Raw genomic sequence first — 27,279 nt, forward strand, 5'->3', positions numbered from 1 at the left:
TACCAGTGCAGGGGAACAGTCGAGGGTCAACACCTGGAGGGAAAACAAGGAAGTGCCTGGTGGTTAAGCCACAGAGCAGTCAAAGTGCCGGGTGTTCCATAGGACACAAAGAGATCTGGAAGAACTGATCCTACAGAACAGATGGCTGCAGGGGAAGGGGGTGTACCCCCAGTGCTGTTTACGTATTACCCCTGCCCATCTGAACCCTCCTTATTCCCTAGCCCTGCCTAACTCTAGAGATAGGAAGAAGCTTTCTAATTAGAAGCTGAGAAAGTGGTGCTTAAAGATCTGACTTTTTTTTTTTTGGAGCCATCAGGAAGGTGGCAATTTGTTGATTCTTTTAAATGAGAATTTACTGGGCTGTTCAAAGTTCAGCAAGCAATGTTAACAATGGATAGCTCATCACCATCACCATTACCATCACCACCACCATCACCATCACCATCACCATCACCACCACCACCACCACCACCAATCACCATCACCATCACCATCACGAGGGCACTTAGTGGGTGGTCTCTATAGCAGAGCTATAGTTTGTCCATCTTACTCAGTCCTCACAATGATCCCCACGAGGAAGATGTAATTTCGTATCCCCCAAGGCAGAGCTACCAAAACTGAATCTGTGCCTTGTACATTTTCCCCTAACTAGCTAAGACTCCAACCCAAGCACCTCTGAGTTCAGCCGTCCATGTTCCTAATCGCTCTGCCGTGTCCTGGATACATCGCAGGTTTGATGTGTGTGCCTAGAATGGCACATCTTAGATCAGGCAAAGCCTTGGCTGGTGGTCTGCCAGGGAGGGGAAGAGAGAACATTGCCTATCTGACCATCCCCCCTCCTCAGGCCAAGGCTTGCATTTTGGCTGCTGTCCCTGCTGATCGTTCATCACTGACTGTTCCGCGGGAGCAATTTCTTTTCCAGGGAGAGCTTTCCTCTCTTATCAGTGCAAGATACTTTCCCAACCTGCTCCTTCTAAGAAAGCCTCCTTGCACGAATAGAACCTCCAATAGGACCATGTTCCTGGAGAGAGCATGTGCCCGGGCTCCACCCTCATTGGCTCTGCCACAAGCCATTTGGTTGTTCAGCCTGTCAGTCACACAAGCCACCCACTCACCCTCCGCCCCATCGTACACAAATGGACAGAAACGGATTGAGAGTTTCAAATGCAGTTTATTGCAGCAAAACAAAGAAATGGGGCAGGGTGGGCAGGGGAGGGGTTGTTCAGAGCGCTCCGTAAAAGACACTCGCAAACACCTTATGTACAAAACCAAAAGCAGCTCTGTGTGCTGCAGGATACAGGATGCTAAGGGGCAGTCCAGTGCTCTGGGCGTGCCAGGCAAAGTTCTGGATCTGAAGTCCTCTTTGAAATGTCATGTTGGTGATGGCAGCTCTAAGCTGTTTCTCAGCAAAACATAAGAGTGGGGTTGTTACCAGGGGACTCAGACTGCTACTAATATGAAAACTTCTTTGCAAGCTGAGCAGAAAAGAAAGCGCGGGGGAAATAAGCCTAATCTGAGCATTTAACCATAGCTCTTTTCTCTAATAAGGCTGGTGCAATTGGTTTTGGTTTTGCCCGCCACGTTTAGCCTTGATGGAAAGGGAGAGCTAATGGTGTGGTGGGCACCTCTTTAGTTGGTCCCTCGGGAGTAAGTGGTGGAAACAAACTTCACACTAGAACTGCCAGAGGACTTAACGCCGCCACCGGAGCTGGATCCTCCCCGGCCTCCCCCAGAGGAACCACCATAGCTGCCTCCGGAGCTGCCACCGCCCCCTCCAGAGCCACCTCTGTGGCCCCCACTGCTGCCGCCGCCGTAGCTGCCGCCTCCGGAGCCGCCTCCAGAGCTGCCACCTCCGTAGCTGCCGCCTCCGGAACCACCTCCGTAGCTGCCGCCTCTGGAGCCGCCGCCGTAGCTGCCGCCACCGCCGCCGCCTCCGGAGCCGTATCTGCCGCCACCTCGGCTGCTGCTTCCGCTCATGCTAGTGTGGCTGGTGCTCACAGCTGCAGAGAGCCTCAGTTACATCCCATCCCACTGCGCCCGCCCGTCCCCCACCCAGCCAAGAGCCCTGAGAAATCCGCTTGTACTTACACACGCTCACGTTGGGGGTGCATTCTCCAGACATCCTGTGGGGAAACAAACCAAGCCCCTCAGTACCTGCAGCCCCCCAAGGGACGTATCCCAGACTTCTCCCCAGCCCTCCCAAGTCGGTTTTTCTCAGCCTAGGTCCAAGCAGGGAGCGATCCCCCTAAGTCAGACCCCTGTGGCTCAGCTGTGACAAGAGACCCAGGCCAGCCTCAATAAATTGCTCCATTTCATAGGAGAAGCAATGGGCAGGCAGGCAGAGGGCAAATCAGAAAAAGTAACAGTGTAGCAAGGAGAAGGTAAAAGAAAAGAAGTCAGGACTTGTGAGCCCAAGGCCTCGCTCCTGCCTAGTGCTGTAGTGATCTTCCCAAACCAAGACAAATGGCAGTCAGCAAGGAATCCCTAAGAAGTCACCATGCTGCCAGGAACCTTCCTCACCTGATCTCCTCTCCTTCCAGAAGTTTCCTGTAGGTGGCGATCTCCATGTCCAGGGCCAGCTTGGTGTTCATCAGCTCCTGGTAGTCACGCAGCAACCTGGTGAGCTCCTCCTTGGCTTGTGTCAAAGCGTCCTCTATCTCATTCAGCTTGTTCTGAGCATCTTTGAGTGCTTTCTCACCACGCTGCTCTGCATCACTGATATTCTGCTGCATTTGGGAGATCTGAGAGAAGAAGAATACAGCGAGTTACACGGGCACGCAGTCCCCCATGTCACCCCACTCTTCCCATCGTGTTAGCCTCGATACCTCAGCTACACTGAGGCACAGAACCCCGGGCTTAGCCACTGTCATGAGTTCCTTAAAATACTTGAAAGGTTTTAGTTGCTTCTCCCAAGCCTGACCTGAGGCTCTGAAGTTCTTTTACCGCATTCCAACTACAAAACCTCTGGCTACCTCTCCTCATCCCTCAACTCCTAAGGTCACCGGTTACTAGTTCAATGTGACCACCATCTTTTCTCTACTGTGTCATCTCCTCAAATTTCCCTCAAGAGTATCCCTCATGAGAGCTGGATTCTGGAAGCTGACATAGTCCCCAAAGGCCCCAGGGTCACCCCATTCTGTGTATCTGAGGGTTACCTGCTTCTTGACGCTATCGATTTCAGATCGAAGTCTCTGGATCACTCTGTTCAGCTCGGAAATCTCCATCTTGGTATTTTTCACGCTGTCTCCGTGTTTACCAGCAGTGATCTGCAGCTCTTCATACTAGAGGTGGCAAGTCATTTCCATTACACATGGATAGAAACCAGTGTGCTTCAGCACACAAACACACCAACAAGCACAGGACACAACAGGGAACCAGCTGAGCATGCAGGCGCTTACCTTGCTCTGGTAAAAGGTCTCGGCTTCGGCCTTGCTCCTCTGGCAAATGCTATCATACTGGGCCTTGACTTCTGCAATGATGCCGTCCAGGTCCAAAGTGCGGTTGTTGTCCATGGACAGGACAACGTTGGTTTCGCTGATTTGAGTTTGCATCTGAGACAATTCCTGCGGGATGTGATACAGAGTTTAAAAAACAAAATCTTGGGGGGTGGTCTGGGGGACTGGGGACTGGGGGTTGGAAGGAAGGTTTCCAGTCTGCAAAGCAGTGGGGGTCAAGACTCGAGGTAGGCTGCCTTGCTTGAATTTCAAGAGTTTACCATTTGGTAGAGTGTGGAGAAGAAGTCGATATCTTGTTGGAGGTTATCCACCCTGGCCTGAAGCTCTGCTTTGTTCATATAAGCCGAATCCACATCCTAGAGGAACAGAGGTATCATAAAGACATGGTTTTTTCCAGGATAGGCCTCCTCTCTCTAGCCATGAAGGGGTTTCCCAAGTAGAGATGGAGTTGGGGGTCTACTCCCCTTTTGCCCAGTTCCATCACGGTTCTAGATGGTTCCCTCTCTTCACATGCCACAAAGAGCTGAGAACCTGCCTCCCTCTTGCTTTAGGTTGCATGAAGCAACCGAGCACTGGGACACGCATAGGTCCATGGAAAGAAAACGGCCAACCCCAGACACCCAGCAGGCTTGCTGCCTAGTTCTCTGCAACATGGCTGCCCTTTGCCATGACCTTTATCTATTGTTTCACAGATGAGCTCCGCCCGCACCACAGGACTCACCTTCTTGATGGTCACGAATTCATTCTCTGCGTTGGTTCTCTTGTTGATTTCATCCTCGTACCTGCAAGAAAGGATAGGCTGGTTAAGTGAGTAAAGGAGCCTGCGGCCCGACACTCAGTGTTCTGGGATAAAGGAGCCCCTGCCTCCCTTTATGAGTGGGGTCATCTCGGCCTCCCCTTCTGAGCACTAAAACCATTCAGCCTGTCTATGTTCTGAGAATATGAAGAAGTGTTGTTTGTTTTTAATGCCTGATTGATTTGCCCCTAACTGAGGGAAAGCCATTGCTACACGACAAGTCACAGCCTTAGCACATCCATGTCCCGGAAACCGTTCAGTTCCGCAGCAAACGCGCCTGACCAGGCTTTCTTACTTGGTCCTGTACTCTTCCACCAGGTCTTGCATGTTCTTCAGTTCGGAATCCATCCGTGATTGGTCGTTCTTCAGTGAGTCCACTTGCCTCCTGAGGTTGCTGATGTATGACTCGAAGAAAGGATCTAAGTTTTGGGTCCGGGTTGAGGTGTCTACCTGCTGCAGCAGCTCCCATTTGGTCTGTAGCACCTGGTTTTGTTGCTCTAGGAAGCGCACCTGAAAACAGAAGACCAGTTTACCCCACATGCAGGGATGGGGTCTAACGGCCACAGTTCAAGACTAGCACAACATTCTACAAAGAACTTCAATTCCTGTTTGACAGCAGGAGATGTAGGGAGAAGTTTACCAAGGTGGAATCCGTATCAAATGATGCAGAAAAGCCCTAGAAGGAAGTAAACTGCATATTGCCAATAGCACCACACACATAAAATTATTGGCATGATGCTTTGAAGTGGATACGTGATGCTTCAAGATTGTTCTTAGATAGATAGGCATTTACATCACAGGGACATATATTATATACATATATATTATATATATATTATATATACATACATACACACACAAGTTCAAAAGTATGTCAAGAAAACATCAAATTGGATTTGGAATTTAACATGGCTAATCATATACTGACATTATTGATAAATTAGCAGAAAAGTCTAAAGTAGATCGTGGCTTTCTAGAACTGAACCCTGGAGTGTGTGTATTTTTTTAAAATCTCCTCCTTGTCCAATACTTGTGGGAAATTGCCAGAGGACAGAGATCCCTCTGAGAGCACAGTATGCTCAGTGCTGACCTACTCCACCCTTCCTGCTCCCTCTCAGGGCATCCTGAGTCACACCTCTCTGTGACCAGTGAAACCCTTGTGAGTTTCTTATTTGCACCCTAGAAAATTCCAGCTGCCCCACTTCTGTAATCTCCAGTCAGGAGATGTGAGCCCAACTTAGTCCAAGAGCTCAGTGAAAATGCAGTGGAATGTCAGCCACACTCATCCTCAGGGTCCCTTTGTCCGGTAAAGAACACACTCATTCCCATCGCTCCTGCGAATGCTGTTCACGTAGGTCCCAGAGTTCCATCCCACAGCATGTCCTTTAGGCATCAAATGCAGACCCCGTAAGGCTAAGCCCACCCCTCCTCCTGCTCAGTCTCACAACCTGGGAGCAGCCAGCTCTCTGCACTCCAAGCAGGTGAACTCACCTTGTCGATGAAGGAGGCAAATTTGTCATTGAGCGACTTGATCTGTTCTCTCTCCTGAGACTTCACTTTTTGGATCTGAGGGTCCACCTCGACATTGAGGGGTTGCAGAAGGCTCTGGTTGATGGTCACTTCCTGGATGCCACCAGGGGGACAGACAGGCCCGAAACCACCCCCAAATCTACCACCACCAAAACCACCTCCACTACCAAAGCCGCCACCACCAAAACCACCACCACCAAAACCACCGCCGACACCTCCACCAAAACTGCCACCCCCAAAGCTACCGCCACCGTAGCTGCCGCCCCCAAAGCCACCACCGTAGCTGCTACCACCTCCAGCCACACTTATGGAGATGCTCCTGCCACCTCCGAGGTTGACCAGACTTTTACTTCCAAAGCCACCACCAGAGCTCCCACAGAAGCCTCCTCCCGAAAATCTACCACCTCCTCCTCCGCCGCTGCGGCGCATGGAGCTGCTGGTGGATCTGCGTTGGAAGCTGACTAGGCCTGCAGAACCTGAGCTAAAGTTCCTGCCGCCGCCGCCACCACCGCTCCGGCACAGGGACCTGGAACTACACTGAAAACTCATGGTGGCTTAGAGAGAAGCAAGAGCAAAGACAAGAAGCGGAAGGAGCTGAGAACTCCTCTGCCTTGAGCCCAGTGCCGTGCCCTTATATACTGAGAGGAGACTGGGCTTGGTCCTCAGAGTCAGCCTGAGATGCAGAGGCTGCAAAGGGTTTGGCTTGCCTGCAGCCATACAAGATTTTTACGAGCCTCAACAATCCGATAAACACTACACACCTAGCTCCCAGGATGGGCTCTCAAAATTGCTGTGCAGACAAGAACGGCTCGTGTGGCAATCGCTTTATCAGACAGGATCTCTCTTCAAGGTGTCTGGGGCTCTGAGAAAGCGGGACCCCACTCCCCCCATATTGGCTTCGAGGTGATTCTCGATAGGATTTTGTAACCTGCGGCACAACTGGCCTTTGTGGGCTCCTTGAGCAGCAGGTGTGCTGACGAGAGCTTGGATCCCCTGAAGGAGCTCTCATCCTTTTCTGAGACTGTCCCTTCAATCCCCAGAGCTCACCAAACCACATCTCCTGACACAGGGCTGGAGGGAAACCCAGCGTTTTTTAGAATAGGTTTTCAAATGCACCTCGCTGATTGATTCAAGAAGGGGCAGCTGCCACTAAGCAGGACGGAGGGGTGGGTGGCCTGGAAGCACCTGAAGGGAACAGTGTGTTCTTTCCTTGGCTTCCTGGTTGTCCCTTTTCAAGTGAGGAACAGCGGGCGTAAGAGGCCAACAATTGAGAATAGGCAGCTCACAAACACCAGTGTAAAAAGCACATGGAGCTGTGAGGTGGGTCAGCATCTAATCCATGCCATGCCAAGCGAAGTGGGGAAGTTGAGGCGTGACAGGTTCAAACCCCACGTTAGACCACAGAAGAGGTAAGTGTGGGTTTAGAAGGGGGAGCAGTTATGAAAATCTGGATAACTGAACCTGAGAAGCTCAGTGTTTCTAGAATCGGTGACAACAGTGATAACGGGGGGTCGGGTATGGGAGGAAATGGTGTGGAGGGGAGCTAAAACCAGTCAGGAACTCCTCATGTACCAGCAAGTGTTTTGTGGCTTATATGCCATAAGTTAATGTCCATAGAAATTCGAGACTCGTTTCGAAATGAGAACGGAGAGGCATGAGGTCTGAAAAGCTCCCTCACATCATCTTAGGTAGTAAGTGTCCATCTGGAGTGTGACTGAGAGTGCCCAGCTAAGGATTGTATGTCAGGTCCTAACACACATTTTGTGTGTTAGCCCAGCAAGCGAGTTCACATTCTCCTGTGTGCTTTGGGGGGAAACTGAACAGCTGAGCTGCTGCTGTCTCGGCACAGAAGGCAGGCTCTGAGTCCTTGGCTCCTGGCACATTGGAAAACTCTGGAAAGATTCCTTCAGATCTCTCTGAAAAGAGGAACCTGAAGATGAGGGAGACTCTGCTTCTGTCCTGGTGCTAGTGTACCCAGCATGCATCACACCCGTTCTGAAGCCTTCCTGAAGAGCAGTACTCGATCGGTAGTAACTTTGAGATCTGGAAAGACCAGAACCTTCACAGATGATCATCTTAGAAGTCTGGCGTGCTCCCCACTCTCAGTGCAAACGGAGTGGAAGACACCTTCTGGAGGCACCTGCTCTGAGCTCTGGCTCCAAGCAACCCTGCGAATGCATGGGGGTTTTCCCTGTACAAATAAACTCTGTGGGAAAGGAGGCATCTGTAAAGACCATCCTTGTCAGCTCTGAACCCGGGAACTGTGACAACACTCTGTACCCTATCCATCTTGCTTTCTCTTGTACCAGTATTTGCCATTGCCTCCTCCAAGAAGTACCCCAGCCTGGCCTCTGTCCTCCAGCCCTCCAGGTTGCACAGCACTCTCTCTTCTGGAACTCTGTCCTAGTGCTGACACCCGTAGACTGCTAAACTAACCATCTCTTTAGGGAATGAGTAATTGGGTCTTGAGAACAATAGGGACAAGAGTGCCCTTGGTGTGCTAATGACGGTTGCCTAATCGACTTCTAATAGGCAATCAAATTCTTTTAGTTCAGCACACTCCCTGATGAGACATGATCGACTCCTTCTAGCATTTGGGAGGAGGGGGGTGCAAGTGCTTAGGTGCATGCATGCGTGTATATGTGCATATGTGTGTTGTGTGTGCATGTGTGTGTGCGCATATGCATGCTGTGTGTGCTTGCATGTGTATGTGCCTATGTGTGCCAGTCAGTGAGTCCTGCTTCCCTAAGCAACCAACAAAGAACGGGGCAATGGTGACAGCTTACAGCATGGCAGATGCATTCCGGTACTTATCTTGAGAAGGGGAAAGGCAGGAACTGGAAGCATCCAGAAGACACAAAAATCACTCCTAGCTCAAGTGCACAGCTCCCACGGGACACATACCAAAGCTTGCCCTGAGAACTCCACATGTTGAAAACCCAGTAAATGAAGCTGAAAGCTGAGGCCCCAAAACCTGTGGCTTCCTTAACACACTCCAGCTAGAACAAGACACATGTGGGGCCAGACCCTGGGATTTCTGCTGACTTTCCTTCTATCCTGGAGCAGAGGCACAGAGAGACAGCAAGTGGTACTGGACTATTCTCATCTCTCTGGTACTCAAGAGGTTCTACCATAGACCCTGCCTACCACAGAAGTGAGGACACACAAACAAGTAACTGACATCTGCCCGGGTCATAGAGTCAGTTCCTAGGGATGCTCAGTTTCTGAATCATGACCCCCTGTTCTCTCTCTCTCTCTCTCTCTCTCTCTCTCTCTCTCTCTCTCTCTCTCTCTCTCTCTCTCTCTCCCCCCTTCCCTTCCTCCCCCTCACTTTCAACTCCACAGGGTAGGAATTGTACCATTGCTAGTGAGCCACAGTCCCTCCCTAAGCTGTCCTAGGATGTGGGATCGGTTAAAACATCTGTGAAACAGAAGGTGTAAGCCACACACTTAGAAAACACAGGCATGAATGGAGGGGAGAAGCAGCCCAAACTTCTGTAGGCGCCAAGCGCTGTCACGTGCTACATCTCATGTAGATGCTGCTGAGAGATGCTGGCCCCACTTTAAAGAAAGCTTGACTTATCATAGAGTCTGAAAAGTGTGCCTTGGGTCACCCGGGTGGTAACTGACAAGCCAACTCTGGAGCACATGCCTCTTGTCCTGTGTTACCCACATTGCCTATACCTTCTCTGCTCAACCCCAAGAGGTGACCCTTCCTCCCCGTGCTCTGTCCAGTTCCTCCTCCTTGTCTCTTTGTCCCTCTGCATTTTCCAAGTTCCCTTCTCTTTCCAGTGAGGCTTTCTCATACTGGCAACTCATCCCACAGACAGGCTTTGGGACCACAGGAAAAAAACCTCACGACTAGCGACTGCTCTAGACTCCGGTTCCAGCCAACCACTCAGATCGTCAGGGGTCAGCCCAGACCTCACCACCTCCGAGGAGGTTCCTTGATTAACACCATGCTGCTACTCTGTTGGGCTCATTCCCCTTAAACTTGGTTTGTGCTGTGGTACTGGCCCTTCTGCTCTTTTGTCTGTGTGTTTGCTCGGCAACAACTAACCCTCCTCGCCATAGGGGTTTCTCAGCCTCCTGCGGGAGGGAGGGGGGGGGGCCAATGAAGAGATAATCCCAACAGTACGTGCTGACCGCATTCCCTTCCCCGCCCCCACACCTCTGCCAAGAGAAGCTTTGGGGCACAACAGGGGCGGGTGTGGTGATGTTTTGAGAGCTTTTTGAGGGATGGGACCAAGAAAAGAATTGAGAGTAACAAGCAATGACAAGCCACCCAGCCCTGTGGGACTCTGGCAGGGCTATGGGAGAAGGAAATTTCAGGGGAGTGGGGAGAGCCAAAGCTTGGGAGGAGTACAGGGGAGTCACAAACAATGGGGAGGCGGGGTGAGATGTTGAAAGCTGATAAATGGCTGAGGAGCGGCCACCACCGAGGCTTTTTATTGCGAGGCGGAAGGGTGCAAGGATCCACTGAAGGCAGGCAGGCAGGCAGCAAAGCAGACAGCCCCTCAGAGTCGCTGCTAGGCAGTGTGGGAGTCGACAGAGACCAGAGAGGAAAGCCCCGTGTAGGAGAGAGGCTGTGGATGCTGCCTCAGTCTTCGCTGGGGTAGGGTGGGGGGCATCACACTGCCCGTTGCACATTTTTACCTGTATGACGCTAAGCAGGTTACCAACTGTGGGATTAACTTTCCTCGTTTGTAAAGCAGGGGCTAAGTCTACCTGCTTTACAAACTGCTGCAGGGTGTGGGTGATAGCTAGAGAGAGGAAACTCTGCCCTCCTTACCTTCGGAAGGGACCCAAAAGCTGATATAATCATTGGGAAATGTTGGGTGCAAGCCCCTTGCTGAAATTCATCAAAATACTAAAAAAAAAAGGCTTAAGTTCTTGAGACTCCCCAGGACTTGTAAGGACCTTAGGTTTGTCATAGGGAAGATAGACATCCCTATGTTGCATCCCATAGAAATGATGCTTGCAGCCAGTACCTGTGATGGAAGGGAGGCAGGGTTAGATGCAAGGAACCCTGGGTGAAACCAGAGGATGCTTGCTCTGGCTTGGAGCCAAGCTCGCCAGACTCAGCATGCTGGAGCAGCAGGCTGGAAGCCAGGCTGCCACTGGAGCCCCCCAAAGGCCTTCCAGGCTTAGCACTGGGACATTTGGAAATGACTGTTCGTTCTGGAGAACCTCCCAACAGCCCAAGTTCCCAGCCCAACCCAGCAACAGCGCACTGATCAACTTGAAGACATCCAGTTTCCTGGACTGATCGGAAAGCTGATAAAACCAGGGCATCGAGTCCAGCAAAGCCATGGGAACTATAACAGACAGCTTGAAGGAGGGACCGTCGGAGCACCTGGCTCTTTAATTCGAAGATACATCCTGGGCCAAAGGGCTAGGCATATGACTCCGCCTTAGACCAAGAACTTTCCCAGCCTAGACACGCACATCTCACCCAAGGTCAGATGGAGTTAGAACGTCAGTGAGCCAATGGCTGTTTCTCCTGTTCACCGTGTCCTAGATAAAAATCTCTGCAGCTGAGAAGCAGGTGGAATTAAATTTAGATTTCTATTGTGGCCCGCCCTGCCACAGCCTCTGAGAGGGGAGGAGCAGCTGGCAATGCTCCCCTGGGATCCACACTAGTTCTTGCCAGCCTGTATCTGATGGGTGATAGATGATGGGCTGGCTTTGCTTCTGACAACCTGCCTTATGGGAAACCAATAATTCATTCAGCACTGTGGGATATCCCATCAAGCCCGCACTGGGATCTTCCAGGTCCTCTCAAGGGACAGTGGGAACCAAATAAGATAATGCAAGCTAGGCATTTTATAGAATTCATTTATAGAATTGCTCATTCTTTTCACTGGGATGACCTGGATGTGATGGAGTTTGGCCCTGATGAGACTCTTCATTGGCCACACCAGGAAACCTTTTCTAGTCTTCTGATGCACCCCAGTGCTGGTATATATTGTTCCAGCTCTACAGGGCTTCCTATAGCCCCGAACATAAACATCTAGACTCTAAGAGTCCTTCCTTGCCTCTTCTCCCCGTATTTCCTGTGGCCCTGGCCTGAGGTATCTCTTTGCTCACAACCTTAGAACTGGGGTGTTTGGTTCCCTCCTTCTAGTTCAAGGCTTCCACTCCCCTCTGACTAAGATAGTCGAGTCTTTTGAGGTTAGAAAAGGCAGTGCCGTGTTTTCTGGGGCAATCCTGCCCAGAAGGATGGGAAAGATATTCTATGATTGACCCTGTCCTGATGCTTTTTCCCAAAGTCACCCTGAATTCCCTTTGAGCATCGTACACATGAGTGATCCCAGACCACACCCTCTAATGGGTCTACCGCTGACAAAAAAACAAAAAACAAAACAAAACAAAACAAAAAAAACCCTCAGGTTTATTTGACGATCTTGACTTCGTGATTGTCTTCTACTTGATTTAGCCTTCGCTGGGGTCTGACCTTATTCTTCCCATTAAACATACAAATCTACTCTGGCTCTCCCTCATGCACTCTTCAGGCAGCAGAGATGGGGAATGCTCCCATGGGCACATCCCCACCGCCCCTGTGACTTCCCTCAACCTGGTGCCAAGCAGTCAGTCAACATTGCTTGCAACCTGAAAACTCCCCCAGGGGGCCTCTCTCATCATAGTCAATAGATGGTGTCTCTCACTGGAACCAAAACTGCTGTAGTGTCCGCCTGTCCAACTGGGTCATCAGCTGGGGCCAAGCCTTCTTGCCTAGGCAGGCTCTTCAAATATCCACAGATAACAAACCCAACTCCCTCCTCCCTGGGCTTCTCTTCAGATTCTCCAGCCTTTCCTTTCATGGCCAGGCTTCTGATGCCCACCACTACTGTCCTGGTCACTGCTCACTGAAGGGGCTGCTCTCTGCTACTAATCTTGGCATTCAGAGCCCCCAGAGTGGTCTCACAACAGAAGGGCCTGAACAACTCCTCTTCCTGATGCTTCTCTTCCTGGTTCCCACAGTCACCACCACGCCCTGTTGACTAATGTGTTCTCACCAACAGCTAAACGCTGTCAATCATTTTTATGTTCATTGCTGTCTACCCTCTTCTCCTTGGGCTACTGCTTGGGCTCTTGGCTTTTTATTTCAAATACAGAGCCCTGTTTCCATATCCTCTTTCTCATTTTCCATTGGGACAATCCCTCTGCTCACATCTCCCTTCTTAGCCTGCTTCCCACAGGCCAAGACAGAAGTCAGGTGTGCCGCCAAATACTTTTTAACCAATATAGGTTGTAGTCTGAACTGAATGCATCTCATACCTAAATTCTGTCTATATTCCTTCATGGGATGAAAATCTTATGATGTACCTGCAGACAGACTCTGAAATTCCACATAGGATACAGTTATGGAGTGGTTTGCTCCACTTCACACATTTCTACAATGTGTTGGTCATAAAGCACCTATTAAAACCACTCTGGCCTTTGAATGTGCCTCAGTTCCCTTGCCTCCTAGTTTAGTCTGTCCCCTTGTCTTTTAGTCTCCTGTCCAGACAGCCCTACCTGGCTCCCTGCCCACATCTGTCCCTGCTTTAACTCCAAGCCCTCGACCATTTTCCAACCTCCAGAAGCCACCTCTACCCTCTGATGACCCCCGGTGTAGTTCCACCATTCCAGTCTGCTTGGGTCCTCAGGGGTCTTGTTTATGCCATCAAGCTGGAAGACCCAAAGAGACACACACTCGGTTTTCTCTTCCCTCTGAACCTTCTTTCCCTACTCATAGTATGTCATTTGTGTTTCAGCACCTCAAGATTCAGAAGTCTATCCGTTCTCCATGGCATCTCAGTGACGCTGCCACTGCCGGCTGCACAATGATTCTCTCCAGTTTGATCTCATCCCATAATAAACCACTATAGGAGCTACACAAATGATCCTGTTGAACAACTGTGCAGCTGGCTTTTGAAGGATGAGCAACTTTACAGACTAGTAAGGGTGAGAGTTTGCGGGCCTTTCCAAGATGGCACTTGGCAATAAAAAATAATAAAGGCAATAACCCTTGGGTGCCGATGGTACCACCGCGGGGATGTGCTTCCAAGCATGAGAACCTGGGTGTTCTCCCAGAATGTAAAAGCCTGACATAGTGACACACACTCACAATCTTAGCATCAGGACGGGCAAAGAAGGGTGGGAACACGGGGCTCACTGGCCAACCAATCAATTAGCCTAATTGGTGAGTTACAAGCCAGTAAGAGAACCTGTCATCCCACACACACATACCAAAAAAAGAAAAGAAAAAGAAAAAGAAAAATGACACCCAAAACTGACAGCCAATGTCCTCTGTCTCCATAGGCATGTGGGCATGTGCACACAACTGCACACACACACTCCCATACATGTGTTCCTGCACACACATGTGCCCATACTCACATGAGAAGAAAAATAAGCCTTAACTGTTCAAATTAGGATTAATTTCAAAGAACTGACAAAAATAATAACTCATCTTCTGGCCACACAATATACGGAGATCACAAGAGAAATTTATTGTAGGAAAAAACAGAACTGCCAAGCCCTTCAGAGTTAAGCTTCCAACCAGGAAATGAGGTCACAAGCATTACCCAGCAGCACCTGTGGAGAAGCTCTCCCGGACAGAATTATAGACTCAGCGGTTGTAGGGACTAGGCAAGCAAGTGAAAGGGTCCTCGGAACAGGAAGCAAAGGAGCATTCCCTCTCTCATGACTGCTCATTGGCTGGCACTTTCCTCTTCCTGCCCCCTCAGCACAGCTCAAGTATTTTTCATAGAACTGTAAATTAAATTTTAAATTAGGAGACGAAGTCTGACAAGGTGCTCGGAATCAGAACACAAGGGACAAAGGAGATCTGAAAATGAGTCTTGGCTTGTTTGCAAATACCCAGGCCATTTCCAGATTGACATAAGGCTGCAACTCTCATTCCCCAGGCCCAGACACTTGCATGGAGTGGGGCTGCCCTGCAGGTGCCCGTGTTCTCATCAGAGCCTTTTGGAGTGGGATTCAGGAAGGGGTTGGCTCTAAATGCAAGGGGCTGCTGGAAAGGGAGAGGACAGAAACAGAACTTGATTGACTACCTTATCCTATCCCCACCCACTGCTAAGGACAGTCTTCCTCTGACAAGGACTTAAGTCCCCATACCAACTGAAATATCCCGGCAGGACTGTTAACCAGGGGATAACACAGGTCAGCACAGGTATGGCCTACAGGTACCGAATCAGAACAACAAGCCTACCCATGCTGTCATGGTGAAAGAGCATGAGTGGCCCCGAAGGCTCTTGGCTCAGACCTCCCCCTCACTAAGTAAACTTGCCTTGGAATAATGATTGCAGTAGGCCGCTGCGGGGTGGGTTATTATTTACTAGCAGCCCAGTTTAGGAACGGGGACCTGGGACTGAGGATCTCAGTGAAGTCGTTCACCAAGATCATTTCCTTCATTGCTGGGCAAAGCCCCTGAGGATCAGGACAGTAGCAAGACCAGCAGAGGGATGACTGAGTGAGCATGTGTCTGTCTCTTCCTAGAGTCTGAGTCACCTAGAAACTTGCTGGGACCCATTGGGAAAAGATAGGCGAGGGAGTCCGGGAGGGATTGGGGGAAAAGACCCTAGAAGTGCAGGGGCCCCGGCTGCTACTCCACCACGTGCCTGCGCGAGGTGTGGGTGGAGGTCTGCAGTATCTGCGTGCGGGAGGAGCTGCCACCGCCGCTGTATTTGCTGCTGCTTCTGCTGCTGGAGCCATAGCTCCCGCCGCCTCCGCTGCCGCCTCCCCCGCGGGAGCCTGTTCCTCCTCCACCTCCGCGGGAGCTGCCGCCGCCACCACCGCCTCCTCGCGAACTGCCGCCGCCATAACCTCCTGAGCCGCCGCCGCCGCCAATGGTCACCTGGCTACTCTGCACCGCTGGACCAGGAAAGGACAGACACAGAACGGCCAGGAGAACTCAACAAGGGGACCCAGCAGCACCAGCCCTGAGCACCTGCCCTCCCCCTTTGAAAACAGGCATTGGAAGTCAACGACACACTTCAGAAGGGTGTAGACATCCGTTTAAGTAAAGCGTGCCGCCCCTGTTTAGCCAGACAGGCCCTCTGTGCTCAGTTCTTATAGAGTACAGATCCTAAAGATCTCTACCCGGTGTTGTCAAGTATCTCAAGCAAGGAAAGTAGGCCTTGCTCACTTTGGTGTGTTTTTTTTGTTTTGTTTTGTTTTGTGTTGTGTTGTATTTTGATTTTTGTATGAGACTAGAAAACAAAAGCAACCGGGCCCAGCCCACCCTTCTCTGCCCAGCACCAACCAACCTCCTGTCCCTGGACTCTCTGCTACTTACAGATGCTCACTTGACTCTGCAGAGCCCCCGACATCCTGTGAAATCAAAGCATACGCGTCAGTCAATCCTAGGAGCGGAGAGGCTGGTGGAAGGGTAGAGCAGAGGTGTCCCCCAGCACTGGCATGCAGCCTTGTAGCATCTGTGGGTCACACGGCTGCACCCAGCTTTGACTAGGGTAGAAGCACGATGCTTGGGAGAAGGGGGCTGATAGCCATGGCTTCTTCCCTACCCTCGTAACCTATACATCCTAACTTGAACGTGCCCACTCACCCTGGACAACCTTCCCAGGGAACACCTAGCAAGGCCTCTCCAGTCTCATTACTCCATGGACTCATCCTCATCTTTGACCCATGAAACGTGGCTGCTGTACACCCACCTGCTCTCCTCGCCCTCCAAAAGCTCGCGGTAGGTGGCGATCTCCACATCCAAGGACAGCTTGGCACCCAGCAGTGCCTGGTAATCTCTCAGCAGCCTAGCCAGGTCCTCTTTCATCTGCTGCAAGGCCTCTTCCGTTTCTTGCAGCTTCTGCTTGGCGTCCTGGAGAGCTCTTTCTCCCCTCTCCTCTGCATCCGAAATGGATCCATGCATCTGTTCGATCTAAATCCAAGACGGGTGGGGGAGCACAGAGGTGTTGAGCTCCTGGAATCTGACCTGGGTCTCATGGGAGGTGGCATGTCTGGTAAGCCCACCCTGAGTCCTGTCCCACCTGCTTCTTGATGTTGGCGATCTCTGCCTGCAGCCTCTGGGCATTGCGGTTAAGCTCTGAGATCTCCATCTTGCTATTCTTCAGGTCATCTCCATGTTTGCCAGCTGTGATCTGCAGCTCTTGGTACTGTGGGCCAGAGGTACCATCATGGTCAGTTCACTAGGCTCTCCCAGAGAAATATATCTGTGCTGCTCTCTCTTGGAGTGAGTCCACCTAGAGTTGTGATCACACATACTCACACTGACCCCAAAACTCCCTCAGCTGAGCAGCAAAAAGAGACAGTACGTATGTACGTACACACACACACTCACACACACACACTCACACACACTCACACACACACTCTCTCACACACACACTCACACACACACTCACACACACACACTCACACACACACACACTCACACACACACACACACATACAAACACACACCCCTCTATAGGAGGTCTCCCTCCTCTCTCATTCCCACCAGTCTGGGCAGGCTCATAACCCACCCAGACAAACCTGTTTCTCAATCTTTACCAGCATTTTCAGGCACCTACTTTCACACAGCCCATACCCACACACCTGCCCACCATAGTCCTTGTCCCTTTTCCAGAAAGATTCTCTTAGCAGAATCTGCTGGTTTCAGAAGCCCTCAGAGGCACCCATACTCATTTCTTTCTCTCCTATGCCTTATCAACCAGACTACACCCAGGGCATCCTCAGGAAGAGTTGACAAGAAAATGTGCATTCTGACAAAGCTCTCCTTCCCCAGTCTCCTGACAACATCCACTGCAGCCCAGAACGTGTTTTCAGACTGTGGGACGAGGTCAGTGATACTGGAATTGTCTTTAAAATACACAAAGCAGGTCACCACATCCTAGTTACTCAGAACTCAATGACTGGGCTTCAACCTTTGTTCCTTCAACTAGAGTCTTAACCATTCAAACATATCAGTTCATACTCAAGAGGTTGTCGAAACTTCCCAGTGGCACAGTGACAAGTATATTTACCCAGTTAAGTTCCCATACTGCTAGGAATGTTGTAAAATATTTGGAGTCCCAGAAAGTGACTCTAAAGTTTCTAAGTGACACATAAAAAAGTAGAAAACTAAAAAATGTGCTATAATTAAAAAAAGTAAGAGTAACAAAGTAACAAAGGTTGTAGGGGTTAAGAACCTGTTTGTGATCAAAATGTGAATGCTTCACTCCTTCTTTAAAAGGGGAACAAAAATACCCTTGGCAGGGAATAGAGAGGCAAAGATTAAAACAGAGACAGAAGGAACACCCATTCAGAGCCTGCCCCACATGTGGCCATACAAATACAGCCGCCCAATTAGACAAGATGGATGAAGCAAAGAAGTGCAGGCCGACAGGAGCCAGATGTAGATCTCTCCTGAGAGACACAGCCAGAATACAGCAAATACAGAGGCGAATGCCAGCAGCAAACCACTGAACTGAGAATAGGACCCCCGTTGAAGGAATCAGAGAAAGAACTGGAAGAGCTTGAAGAGGCTCGAGACCCCATATGAACAACAATGCCAAGCAACCAGAGCTTCCAGGGACTAAGCCACTACCTAAGGACTATACGTGGACTGACCCTGGACTCTGACCTCATAGGTAGCAATGAATATCCTAGTAAGAGCACCAGTGGAAGGGGAAGCCCTTGGTCCTGCTAAGACTGAACCCCCAGTGAACTAGACTGTTGGGGGGAGGGCGGTAATGGGGGGAGGATGGGGAGGGGAGCACCCATAAAGAAGGGGAGGTGGGGGGGTTAGGGGGATGTTGGCCCGGAAACCGGGAAAGGGAATAACACTCGAAATGTAAATAAGAAATACTTAAGTTAATAAAAAAAAAGTAATAAAAAAATAAAAAAAAGAACCTGTTTGTAAAGTGCACACCTGGGTTTGGTTAGTTATTTTGATGCTTTTTATAGGGTTTAGGAAAATGAGTTCTCCAGAAGGATTAACTAAAAACAAGTAAACAATACAGGCAGGAACTATCCTGTCATATTCAGTGTTGAGGAGAGAAAGATAATTTCTGAAGTCTTTTATCATAGACATGTTAGACTTTAAAGTCAGGAGGCAATAGCAGTTTGAGGACTGTCTGTTATTTTAGGGGGATGCAAACTTGAAACCCAAGCTCACCTTGGTTTGGTACAGTGCCTCAGCCTCGTCTTTGCTCTTCTGTGCAATTAATTCATATTGGGTGCGCACTGCATTGATGATGCTGTCCAAGTCCAAGGAGCGGTTATTGTCCATTGACAAGATGACATTGGTATCACTGACATGGGTTTGTATCTGGGACAGCTCCTGTGAAACATGGAATACAGTTCACTCCTTCTGCCCTTCTCCCCAAGGATGTCTAGGGAAGCCAGAAACCTAGGCTAGGAAGACCTTTTGATAGAACGTTCTCTTAATTGTTCTGTGCTATGAAATATAAAGGGAGGGCCTTAAGTATTCTGACTAAAGGTAGAGGCCAAGGCATCTGGCAAGAGGAAGGAACCCGTGACCCCACCAAGCTTCTCTTGTACTAACTGCCCAGCCTTGCCGGGGCTTCACTGACTTTGATCCAGGCCCTGGACAAACACAGTTGTTCCTTGTTGCCATAAGAGTTCTCAGAATCAGTGGAAAGGAATCCTGTTTGGAGCCATTTGGCTACAAAGTTAATTCGTGCAATCTTCTGTTGGATGGACAGCTCATAAGGTAAGTGGAGCTTCTGACACAAGTGTCAGGTCAGAGCATGAAGCCCCGTGTTAGACACAGATGACAGGTGGGGGTGGGGAGCTCACTGTCCTGCTCTCTGTCCTTCAGTTTGCCCTTACCACAGAATCCCTTCCATTGTCCTCTATGGGGTTCTCCCAGAGTCCTGTGGACTTCCCACAGTGTGTGAAACCTGGTTGTTCTCCTCATCCCCCAGGTGGCCTGAGCACAGGAAACTGCTTTACCCTCACTGATCTCAAGATGCTCACTGTCCCCACCCACATCTCCATGAGTGCCACCAGAACCACTGAAGTTGAGGGAATGTCCCAACTGGGAGAGGGGGCTGGTAAGATGAGCCTTCTCCAGTTCTCACTCTTATGGGATGTGGGAAAAGAAAAGGGGCTTCTCCTCAGGACTGCACTCACCGTATCAAATAGATATTTCAGGAAGTTGATCTCCCCGTACAGCGTGTCCACTCTGGACTGCAAGTCTGATTTGGCCATGAAAGCAGCATCCACGTCCTGTGTAACAAAGGTGCTCCATTTTGTCACTCAGGCACTGCTGGCCATCAGTTTTCTGGCTGCCCCCAGGTCAGTGGCAAAAGCCTTCTGATTTACTTCCTGGCTAAAAATGTCGTCACTTCACTCAAGTCAGAGCTAGAAACTGAGTTCCTAGCCAGAAAGAGGCACACCACCACCTCCACAGCTAGGTCAGCCACACCAACTCCCTAGGCCCCTCCCAAGTCCCCAAGGCTATATGCAACTGACATTTAAAAGCTGCCAGTTAGCTTAACTTCTATTTCCAAAGCCTAGAGGACTACCGGAGCCACAGTAGTATGGGCCTGACTTTCTCGTGTGTCAGGGCCCTGCAACTGGACAGAGCACACTGCACATTAGTCCAAGAGGTCACCCTGTCCCTAGCACAGAGCACCACCAGGGGTTTCCTCCTACCCAATCCTGAGCTCCCCGAGGACCCCTCTCCCCCCTTACCTTTTTCAAAACAACAAAGTCATTCTCTGAATTGGTCCGTTTGTTGATCTCATCCTCATACCTGTGAAAAAAGATGAGAAGAAGGCTGTAAAGGCTGACCTGGCTCCTTGAGATTCAGCCTCCCAGCAGAAAACCCAGACTACTCTCCCAAGCCTCCGCTGTCCTGAACCCAACCCCCCCTACCCAGCACTGCTGCCCCCTGCCAGGGCCTGGTGCTCTGGCAGATGAATGGCTAGAAGTAGCTCCCAAAACTCGTAACCAACAGGGTGAGGACCAGACAGGAAACCTGAGAGACGTGCACACAGAATGCCCCCCAAATGTTAGCATTTACTCTGATGTTCCCTCGAGCTTTTTCCATCACGACCATAAAGTAACAACCCCCTTAACTAAATCTCTTAAGAGAAAAACTTCATCTACAGTTTTGTCTTCACCTCCAATGTTTTATTTTTCCCGTGTAGACTCACACAGGTGACCCTCCAATGGCCCAACACAGTAAGCCCATCCAGGTGATGTCACAAGAAGCACCCTTGAGGTGGGAGACTATAGAAGAGGACACTCAGGCACCGACAGTCGCTCGTGGACAACTGGTCGAAACTCAACCATCATCCCTACCATGACTGCCCGTGATTGTGCTTAGTAAGCGCCAATGCTAAAAACTCTTAAGTATCATTTCTTCTCAATCGGTGTTTCTCAGAGTGTGGTCCCCAGTGCATACATATGTACTGCATGCATCCCAGACCCTCTAGATCAGAACCACTGGCCCCGGGCGCAGAGCCCAATGCAACGGGATGCATCTAAAATTTAAGAACCACAGATCTACTCCTCAGAGCACTCAGCAAGGAGGGCAGACTCCGGGCAGAGAGGTGAACTCATTGTAGGGTTCACTCATCTTCTACCCTTCCCTGATCCATATGACACCTGGTTTCACCGCTGTCCTACACAGGAGTGTCATATGTAAAACGGTGCCCCTTGCGGTTACACAATTCAGAGCCCACTTGCTCCCAGGCCCACCCGCAGCAGCATGACCCTGACAGTCTTCTCCTTGACCCCTTTGCCCCGCCCCGGATCCTTACTTGTTCTTGTAGTCCTCCACGATATCCTGCATGCTCCTGATCTCTGAGTTCTGGCGCAACTGCTCATTGGTCAGAACATCCACCTGCCTCTGCAGCTGATTGATGAACTCCTCAAAGATGGGCTCCAGGCTGCTGGTCCGAGTAGACGTGTTCACCTGCTGCAGCAGCTCCCATTTGGTCTGCAGCACCTGGTTCTGCTGCTCCAGGAAGCGCACCTGAAGAACACCCCTGGAGCTCAGAACAGTTTTTTCCGTGTGAAGAGAGACCAGTGGCTTTACAGCACACTCAAACCTCAGAAATTCGAGATGGGCCTTCTGGCCAGCGAGGGAGGCAATGTGGTTCCTTAGGTCACCTTCAGCCAGTTTCATCCAGCTATACCCCTTTATATAACAGACCTCTCACACCACACTTAATTTGCCCATGCCAACATGAGCAAACACCACTTCCTTCGTCTTTATTATTGCAACAACGCCTAAGGCAAGATGCAGAAGAAACAGCGGGTCTCGGAATGTTCTTAGGTGGGTGCCCCTCCATCCACTACTGTGTTTGCTGCCTACCACTGTGGTTTCTGAGACAGCAACCTTGTTTAAATGCTATTATAGCCCCTCCAGAGAATTTTAAACACGTGCTTTTGCTCTTTGAAATCCTGCAATGCATTTAGATGCCCCAGGTAAGAGCTTTGGGCTGACAGATACTTGAAAATATGCCCCAAATTTGCTATTTCCTTCGCTCGCCTAGGAAAGAAAGCACAGAAATGGCTCTGTGTTTTCACCACTTCTTCCTTCTCTAACTGTGGGAACAAAGACTGGACACAGAGAGGGAGAGGTCTGGCGGTGTGGATCAAATGCATACATGGCACTTGCTCCATGTCACCAAACCCAGCTTTCACTTTCCTAGACCAGTTTCCCACAGATGGATCTTCCGCTCCCATGCAGTGATAGAGAAGGCTGTGCTGTAGTATGCTTCCCTCAGGTGAATGCAAGTGTGTGCACACACACATGCACAGTCTCACATTCATATACATATATACATGTATAATGTATACATATACTACATATACATATACATCATATATATCATTATACATATATAACACATACATGTACATGATATACATATGCATCATATACATATACATAATATACATATACATCATATACATACACATATACATACACATCATATACATGTACATGTACATATACATATACATACATGTCTAGCACATATACCTCTATAGGCATATTTACAGGCACAAATATTCACATCCACACAAACAGCCATATTCACACACTCACCTGTACACAAATGCATGTGTACACACTCAACTTTACATAAATACGTTTATATACATCCATTCGTATATGCACATCAACAGAGAGACAGAGAGATAGCTCGGGGAGCCATGAAAGGGATGGGAAATGCCTGCTTTGTGGGGTCAGAACAGCACTTTGCGTACACTCCTGTGATGAAGCGCTCACTCACTATACGGCACCCAGAATTCCCAGGCCCCTGAGACTCCACCTGTCTAGGGAGCCAGCCCTGCCAAGTCCCTGTGGATAAGAATGTGACCTGGGAGCATCATTCTCAGGCCTCTCTTGGTTGACTTTATCACAGCAAGGGCTTGGGCAACCAGCCCTCACGGTAGACTTGTCAGCACAGCTTGGGACGCCCCCACGAAAAATTCCTGCCACTATCTTCCTTCTGTGGTGTCACTCCCAGGGAGTGGGAAAGTCACTTCTGCACCCCATTACAGCAGTATGTTTGGTGACGGTGGCGGCTTCGACGTCTTCTCGGATTGTGGCTTTTACTCCAAATGAGACACAAGACTCCACAGAGGATTTATAAAGGTGAGGATGCTGACCTTTGAAAGGATGCCTCTGCAGTACTATTGAGAATAGCCCAGGAGCTGGAGAGATGGCTCAGCCATTAAAGGATAGGCTCACAACCAAAACTATAAGAGAAGAGCCCAGGCTGTGCCAAAGGGGAAGCAGAAACCAGGATGAGAAATTACAGTTACAAAACTTTGCTTTCTTCCACACCGGAGGCCTGAAGGCTCATTGTCCTCACAGGGCCTGCTCCAAAGGGAGATTATGAAGCCACTAATTCCCGTTCCCTGCTGCAAAATGTAATAGGCTTCTGTCCTTGTCAGGAGCCTTGATCAAGTGAAAAATCCCAGATTAATTTCCAGAAGTCTGTGGGACTTTGTTTGCCAGTTTTCCCTGCTCCTCCCTTGGCCAACCTTGGCCTCCTGACAGCATCTCCCTCACTGATAAGCCCTTGCTCCAGGCAAACCTTCCGGCCCTTGCCTGCACTCAGGCACCATGGTAACTAAGCATGCTTCTCATCCTGAGTGATCAGAAGTAGACACAAGTGCATGGTCCTGTTGAACTAACTACCCTGGAGTTGTCCATGGCCCTCCCTCTCTCCCTCCCTCCCTCCTCCTCCTGCTCACACACTGCTCCATCTCCAACACTTGCCCTGATGTCAGGCAGTGGCCATTGCGCCTTCCTCTGCAAGTAACAGAGGGAAGGTTTTTACCATAACTGTCTGTCAACCTCTTCTCAGAGACCATGAGGAAAACCTCATGTGAATTAGGGAAAAGGGCTTCAAGGTGGCCCTTTGTTGGCCCTGGGGGAGGAGGAGTAAAAAGGCCAACTTAAATAACGCCTCATTATACGTTACTGACCTTAGTTCCCAAAAAGACCTGCCATCTAGAAACTCAGCTGATGCCCACCAACATCGTCCTAGCTGTTGTCACTGCCTCTCTCTCTCTGGCTGGACCACCACATCCCTTCTTTCTATCACTTTCCCAGAAATGTTGACATTTGAAATTCTCTGAAGGGGATCACATATTTCACTCCTCCTCGCTTCGTGGACATCCTCTGTCTGACAGCTGTTTGGTTCTTCTTCTGTCTTCAAGACCCAGGTAAACCTGGGGTATCCCAGCAAAGCACTCCTAGTATCCAGCAGGCACAGCTCAGGCGCCTTTGGGCTACCAATGACCCAAAGAGTATCACATACTACTACATCTCCCGTAAACTGTCACAATTCCCCACCATTCCATTTTGGAGTTGCCTGAGAGCCTAGCTTGTGTCCCAGTAGCCCTAATAGCTTTTGGGTACAGTGGCATACAGGAAACCTAATAAAATATTTGTGGATTGAATGTGAGCAGGGCAGTTAGGCAGGTAGATCGATAGATAGGTGAATGGGTGGGTTAACACACAGATAAGTGCACAGCAGGGAATGGGTGCAGGCATTCATGTTGGTTATGTGTATGGGTGTGGGCAGGAGGGGTAGATAATGGTTATCTGGATGGTAGATGAGTGGGTGGATGGAAATAGAGATGGATGGATGCAGATGATGGATGGGTGGGTGGGGTGGTGGGTAGGTAGATGAATTGCGTGGGTGAATGGAGATAGGTGGATGAATGAGAACAAATGAATGGATGTGTGCACCTGAGAAGATAAGTGGACAGCTAGATGTGTGTATGAGTGAGAGGTAGATGAACAATGTGTGCGTAAGTGGATGGATGATGGATGGATGGATGGATGGATGGATGGATGGTGAATGATGGGTGAATGATGGGTGGACGATGGATAGATGGACGGATGGGTGGACAGGCAAATGGACAGGCAGATGGATGGATGGACAGATGAACGGATGGATGGATGGATGGATGGATGGATGGATGGATGGATGGATGGTGAATGATGGGTGAATGATGGGTGGACGATGGATAGATGGACGGATGGGTGGACAGACAAATGGACAGGCAGATGGATGGATGGACAGATGAACGGATGGATGGATGGATGGATGGATGGATGGATGGATGGATGGATGGACAATGGATGGATGGTGGATGATGGATGGATGGATAGATGGATGGATGATGAATGATGGATGAATGACAGGTGGACAATGGATAGATGGACAGATGGATGGATGGGCAAATGGACAGGTGGATGGATGGACAGATGGACAGACAGATGGGTGGATGGTGGATGGTTGTTTGAGTAGGTGGGTGAATGTATAGGATACATAGGTGTGTATAGATGGTGGGTAAAAGGACAGATGTGGGAAGCACAGTTGATAGAGTGGGTGCCGAGGTATATAAAAATGAGTAGAACAAGGGTAACGATGTGAGAGGAGTGCCGTGTGCATCTGTGGCGGATTGCCACGCCCCTTATTGACTTTCCTACTAACAGCACATCTCCCTGCCCCAGAAGCCTGTGTTAATGCTTATGTTAATGCTCAGGTGAAAGCATAGGTTAAAAGCCTAGGTTAACCACTTTCTTCAGTTCCCAGCATACACACCAGCAGAAGTGACTGCCATCAACTTAAACAGTACAGTGGTAGCTGCATTCTGGCAGAGGGTGAGACCCTCTTGGCCATGTGATGGCCACCAGGGACTCTCCCAGCCCATAAGGTACTCACCTTGTCGATGAAGGAGGCAAACTTGTTGTTGAGAGTCTTGATCTGCTCCCTCTCCTGGGTCTTGATCTTCTGAATTTCAGGATCCACTTCTAGGTGAAGGGGCTCCAGGAGACTCTGGTTAACAGTCACCTCATGGATGCCCCCGGGAGGATAAGAAGGACCGAAGCCACCAAGCCCAAAATTGCTAGTGCCAAATCCGCCCCCAAAACCACCTCCAAATCTGCCACCTCCACCATAGCCACCCCCAAAGCCACCTCCACCAAAGCTTCTTCCTCCCCCAAATCCTCCTCCGAATCCTCCTCCTGCCCCTCTACTCTGGCAGAAACCACTGGCACTTCGCCCCACTAGGCCCCCAAAGATGCTTTTACTACCACCCAGACTATAGAGACTCCTGGAACTGAACCCACCACCATAATCACCTCCACACCTCCTCGACTGACCCACAGACACCAGAATCTGTCTCCCACCCCCAAAGCCTGATGAAGACCTGGTGCTATAGACCCTCCTGCTCCTAGAGCTAAATGCAGACTGAGAACTGAACTGGCGGCTCATGGTTGCTAGGGCAACCAGAGGCACAGGTAGCAAAGGCCCAGCAAAAGGAGACAGAGAGCAGGGACTGCAGGAGCTGTGACTCTCTTGGAGAGGATCTGGCTTGGTCCCTATATATACACAACTGCTGGGCTGGGTATTTTCCGAACCCAGGGAGGGGAGTATTTGCCTGCCAGTAGTGTCTGCTTACAAACCTCATACCTATGTGTTGCTGAAATGGCATTGCAGACAAACTCCCCCAACTTGATCATTTATCATTCATCTCTTACTACGGAGAGACCAAAGGGTAGCAATCTCTCAGGATCTCAGTGTTGAAAACTCCTGTAGCGTTTCTCCTTAAATCTCAAATTGATCTATTCCTAAGAAGTTGCATTGGGGTGTTTGTTTTGGGGTGTGCCGGAGAGATCTAGGATAAAACTATGAAGTGTCTATTGACCTTGGGACCACAGCTAGGATGAGAGTCAGGACACTTGCTGTAACAGGACTGTCCTTGTACGAAAAAGCTTTTTTGTTTTGCATTTCTTGTTTATTTGTTTGTTTGTTTGGTGTGTGTGTGTGTGTGTGTGTGTGTGTGTGTGTGTGTGTGTGTGCGTAGAAAATATTTTGTGAGCATCTCCCTGTATGAATTTCTCCTAGACTCAGAGGAAAACTACCCCAATATATCTTCTTCTATTCTAATATTTCTAAACTGACACCAACAATATTTTTGTAAAAAGCAAAAGAGTAGTCTTTTAAGGGATATGTAAAGACT

The 27,279-nt window shown here is 49.8% G+C and overlaps 2 protein-coding genes across 2 annotated transcripts; both read right to left on the reverse strand.

Annotated features, from left to right (window-relative positions):
* Window positions 1-1,151: 1,151 nt before the first annotated feature.
* Window positions 1,152-6,378, reverse strand: Krt1 (keratin 1). Its single transcript, NM_001008802.2, has 9 exons — window positions 5,743-6,378; window positions 4,547-4,761; window positions 4,177-4,237; window positions 3,716-3,811; window positions 3,399-3,563; window positions 3,156-3,281; window positions 2,521-2,741; window positions 2,089-2,123; window positions 1,152-2,000 (listed from the first exon to the last, which is right to left on the reverse strand). Exons 1-9 carry the CDS (start codon window positions 6,328-6,330, stop codon window positions 1,630-1,632), a joined length of 1,878 nt encoding a protein of 625 aa, NP_001008802.2. The 5' UTR covers window positions 6,331-6,378; the 3' UTR covers window positions 1,152-1,629.
* Window positions 6,379-14,256: 7,878 nt separating this feature from the next.
* On the reverse strand, window positions 14,257-26,617 carry Krt77 (keratin 77). Its single transcript, NM_001008807.2, has 9 exons — window positions 25,980-26,617; window positions 21,540-21,754; window positions 20,467-20,527; window positions 19,903-19,998; window positions 18,923-19,087; window positions 16,794-16,919; window positions 16,464-16,684; window positions 16,088-16,122; window positions 14,257-15,663 (listed from the first exon to the last, which is right to left on the reverse strand). The coding sequence occupies exons 1-9, from the start codon at window positions 26,529-26,531 to the stop codon at window positions 15,395-15,397; spliced, it is 1,740 nt and encodes a 579-aa protein (NP_001008807.2). The 5' UTR covers window positions 26,532-26,617; the 3' UTR covers window positions 14,257-15,394.
* Between the last annotated feature and the right edge of the window lie 662 nt (window positions 26,618-27,279).

This window comes from Rattus norvegicus, chromosome 7 (assembly GCF_036323735.1).
Source record: "Rattus norvegicus strain BN/NHsdMcwi chromosome 7, GRCr8, whole genome shotgun sequence".
Classification (NCBI taxonomy): Eukaryota; Metazoa; Chordata; class Mammalia; order Rodentia; family Muridae; genus Rattus; species Rattus norvegicus.

Coding starts and splice junctions, on each gene's coding strand:
- Krt1 (NM_001008802.2), bottom strand. CDS start 6,330: ATGAGTTTTCAGTGTAGTTCCAGGTCCCTGTGCCGGAGCGGTGGTGGC. Junction 4,762..5,742: donor TTGCCTCCTTCATCGACAAG/GTGAGTTCACCT, acceptor TTCTGTTTTCAG/GTGCGCTTCCTAGAGCAACA. Junction 2,742..3,155: donor TCGATAGCGTCAAGAAGCAG/GTAACCCTCAGA, acceptor TTCTTCTCTCAG/ATCTCCCAAATGCAGCAGAA.
- Krt77 (NM_001008807.2), bottom strand. CDS start 26,531: ATGAGCCGCCAGTTCAGTTCTCAGTCTGCATTTAGCTCTAGGAGCAGG. Junction 16,920..18,922: donor AGGCACTGTACCAAACCAAG/GTGAGCTTGGGT, acceptor TCTGGCCCACAG/TACCAAGAGCTGCAGATCAC. Junction 15,664..16,087: donor GCAGAGTCAAGTGAGCATCT/GTAAGTAGCAGA, acceptor TTCCTGGTCCAG/CGGTGCAGAGTAGCCAGGTG.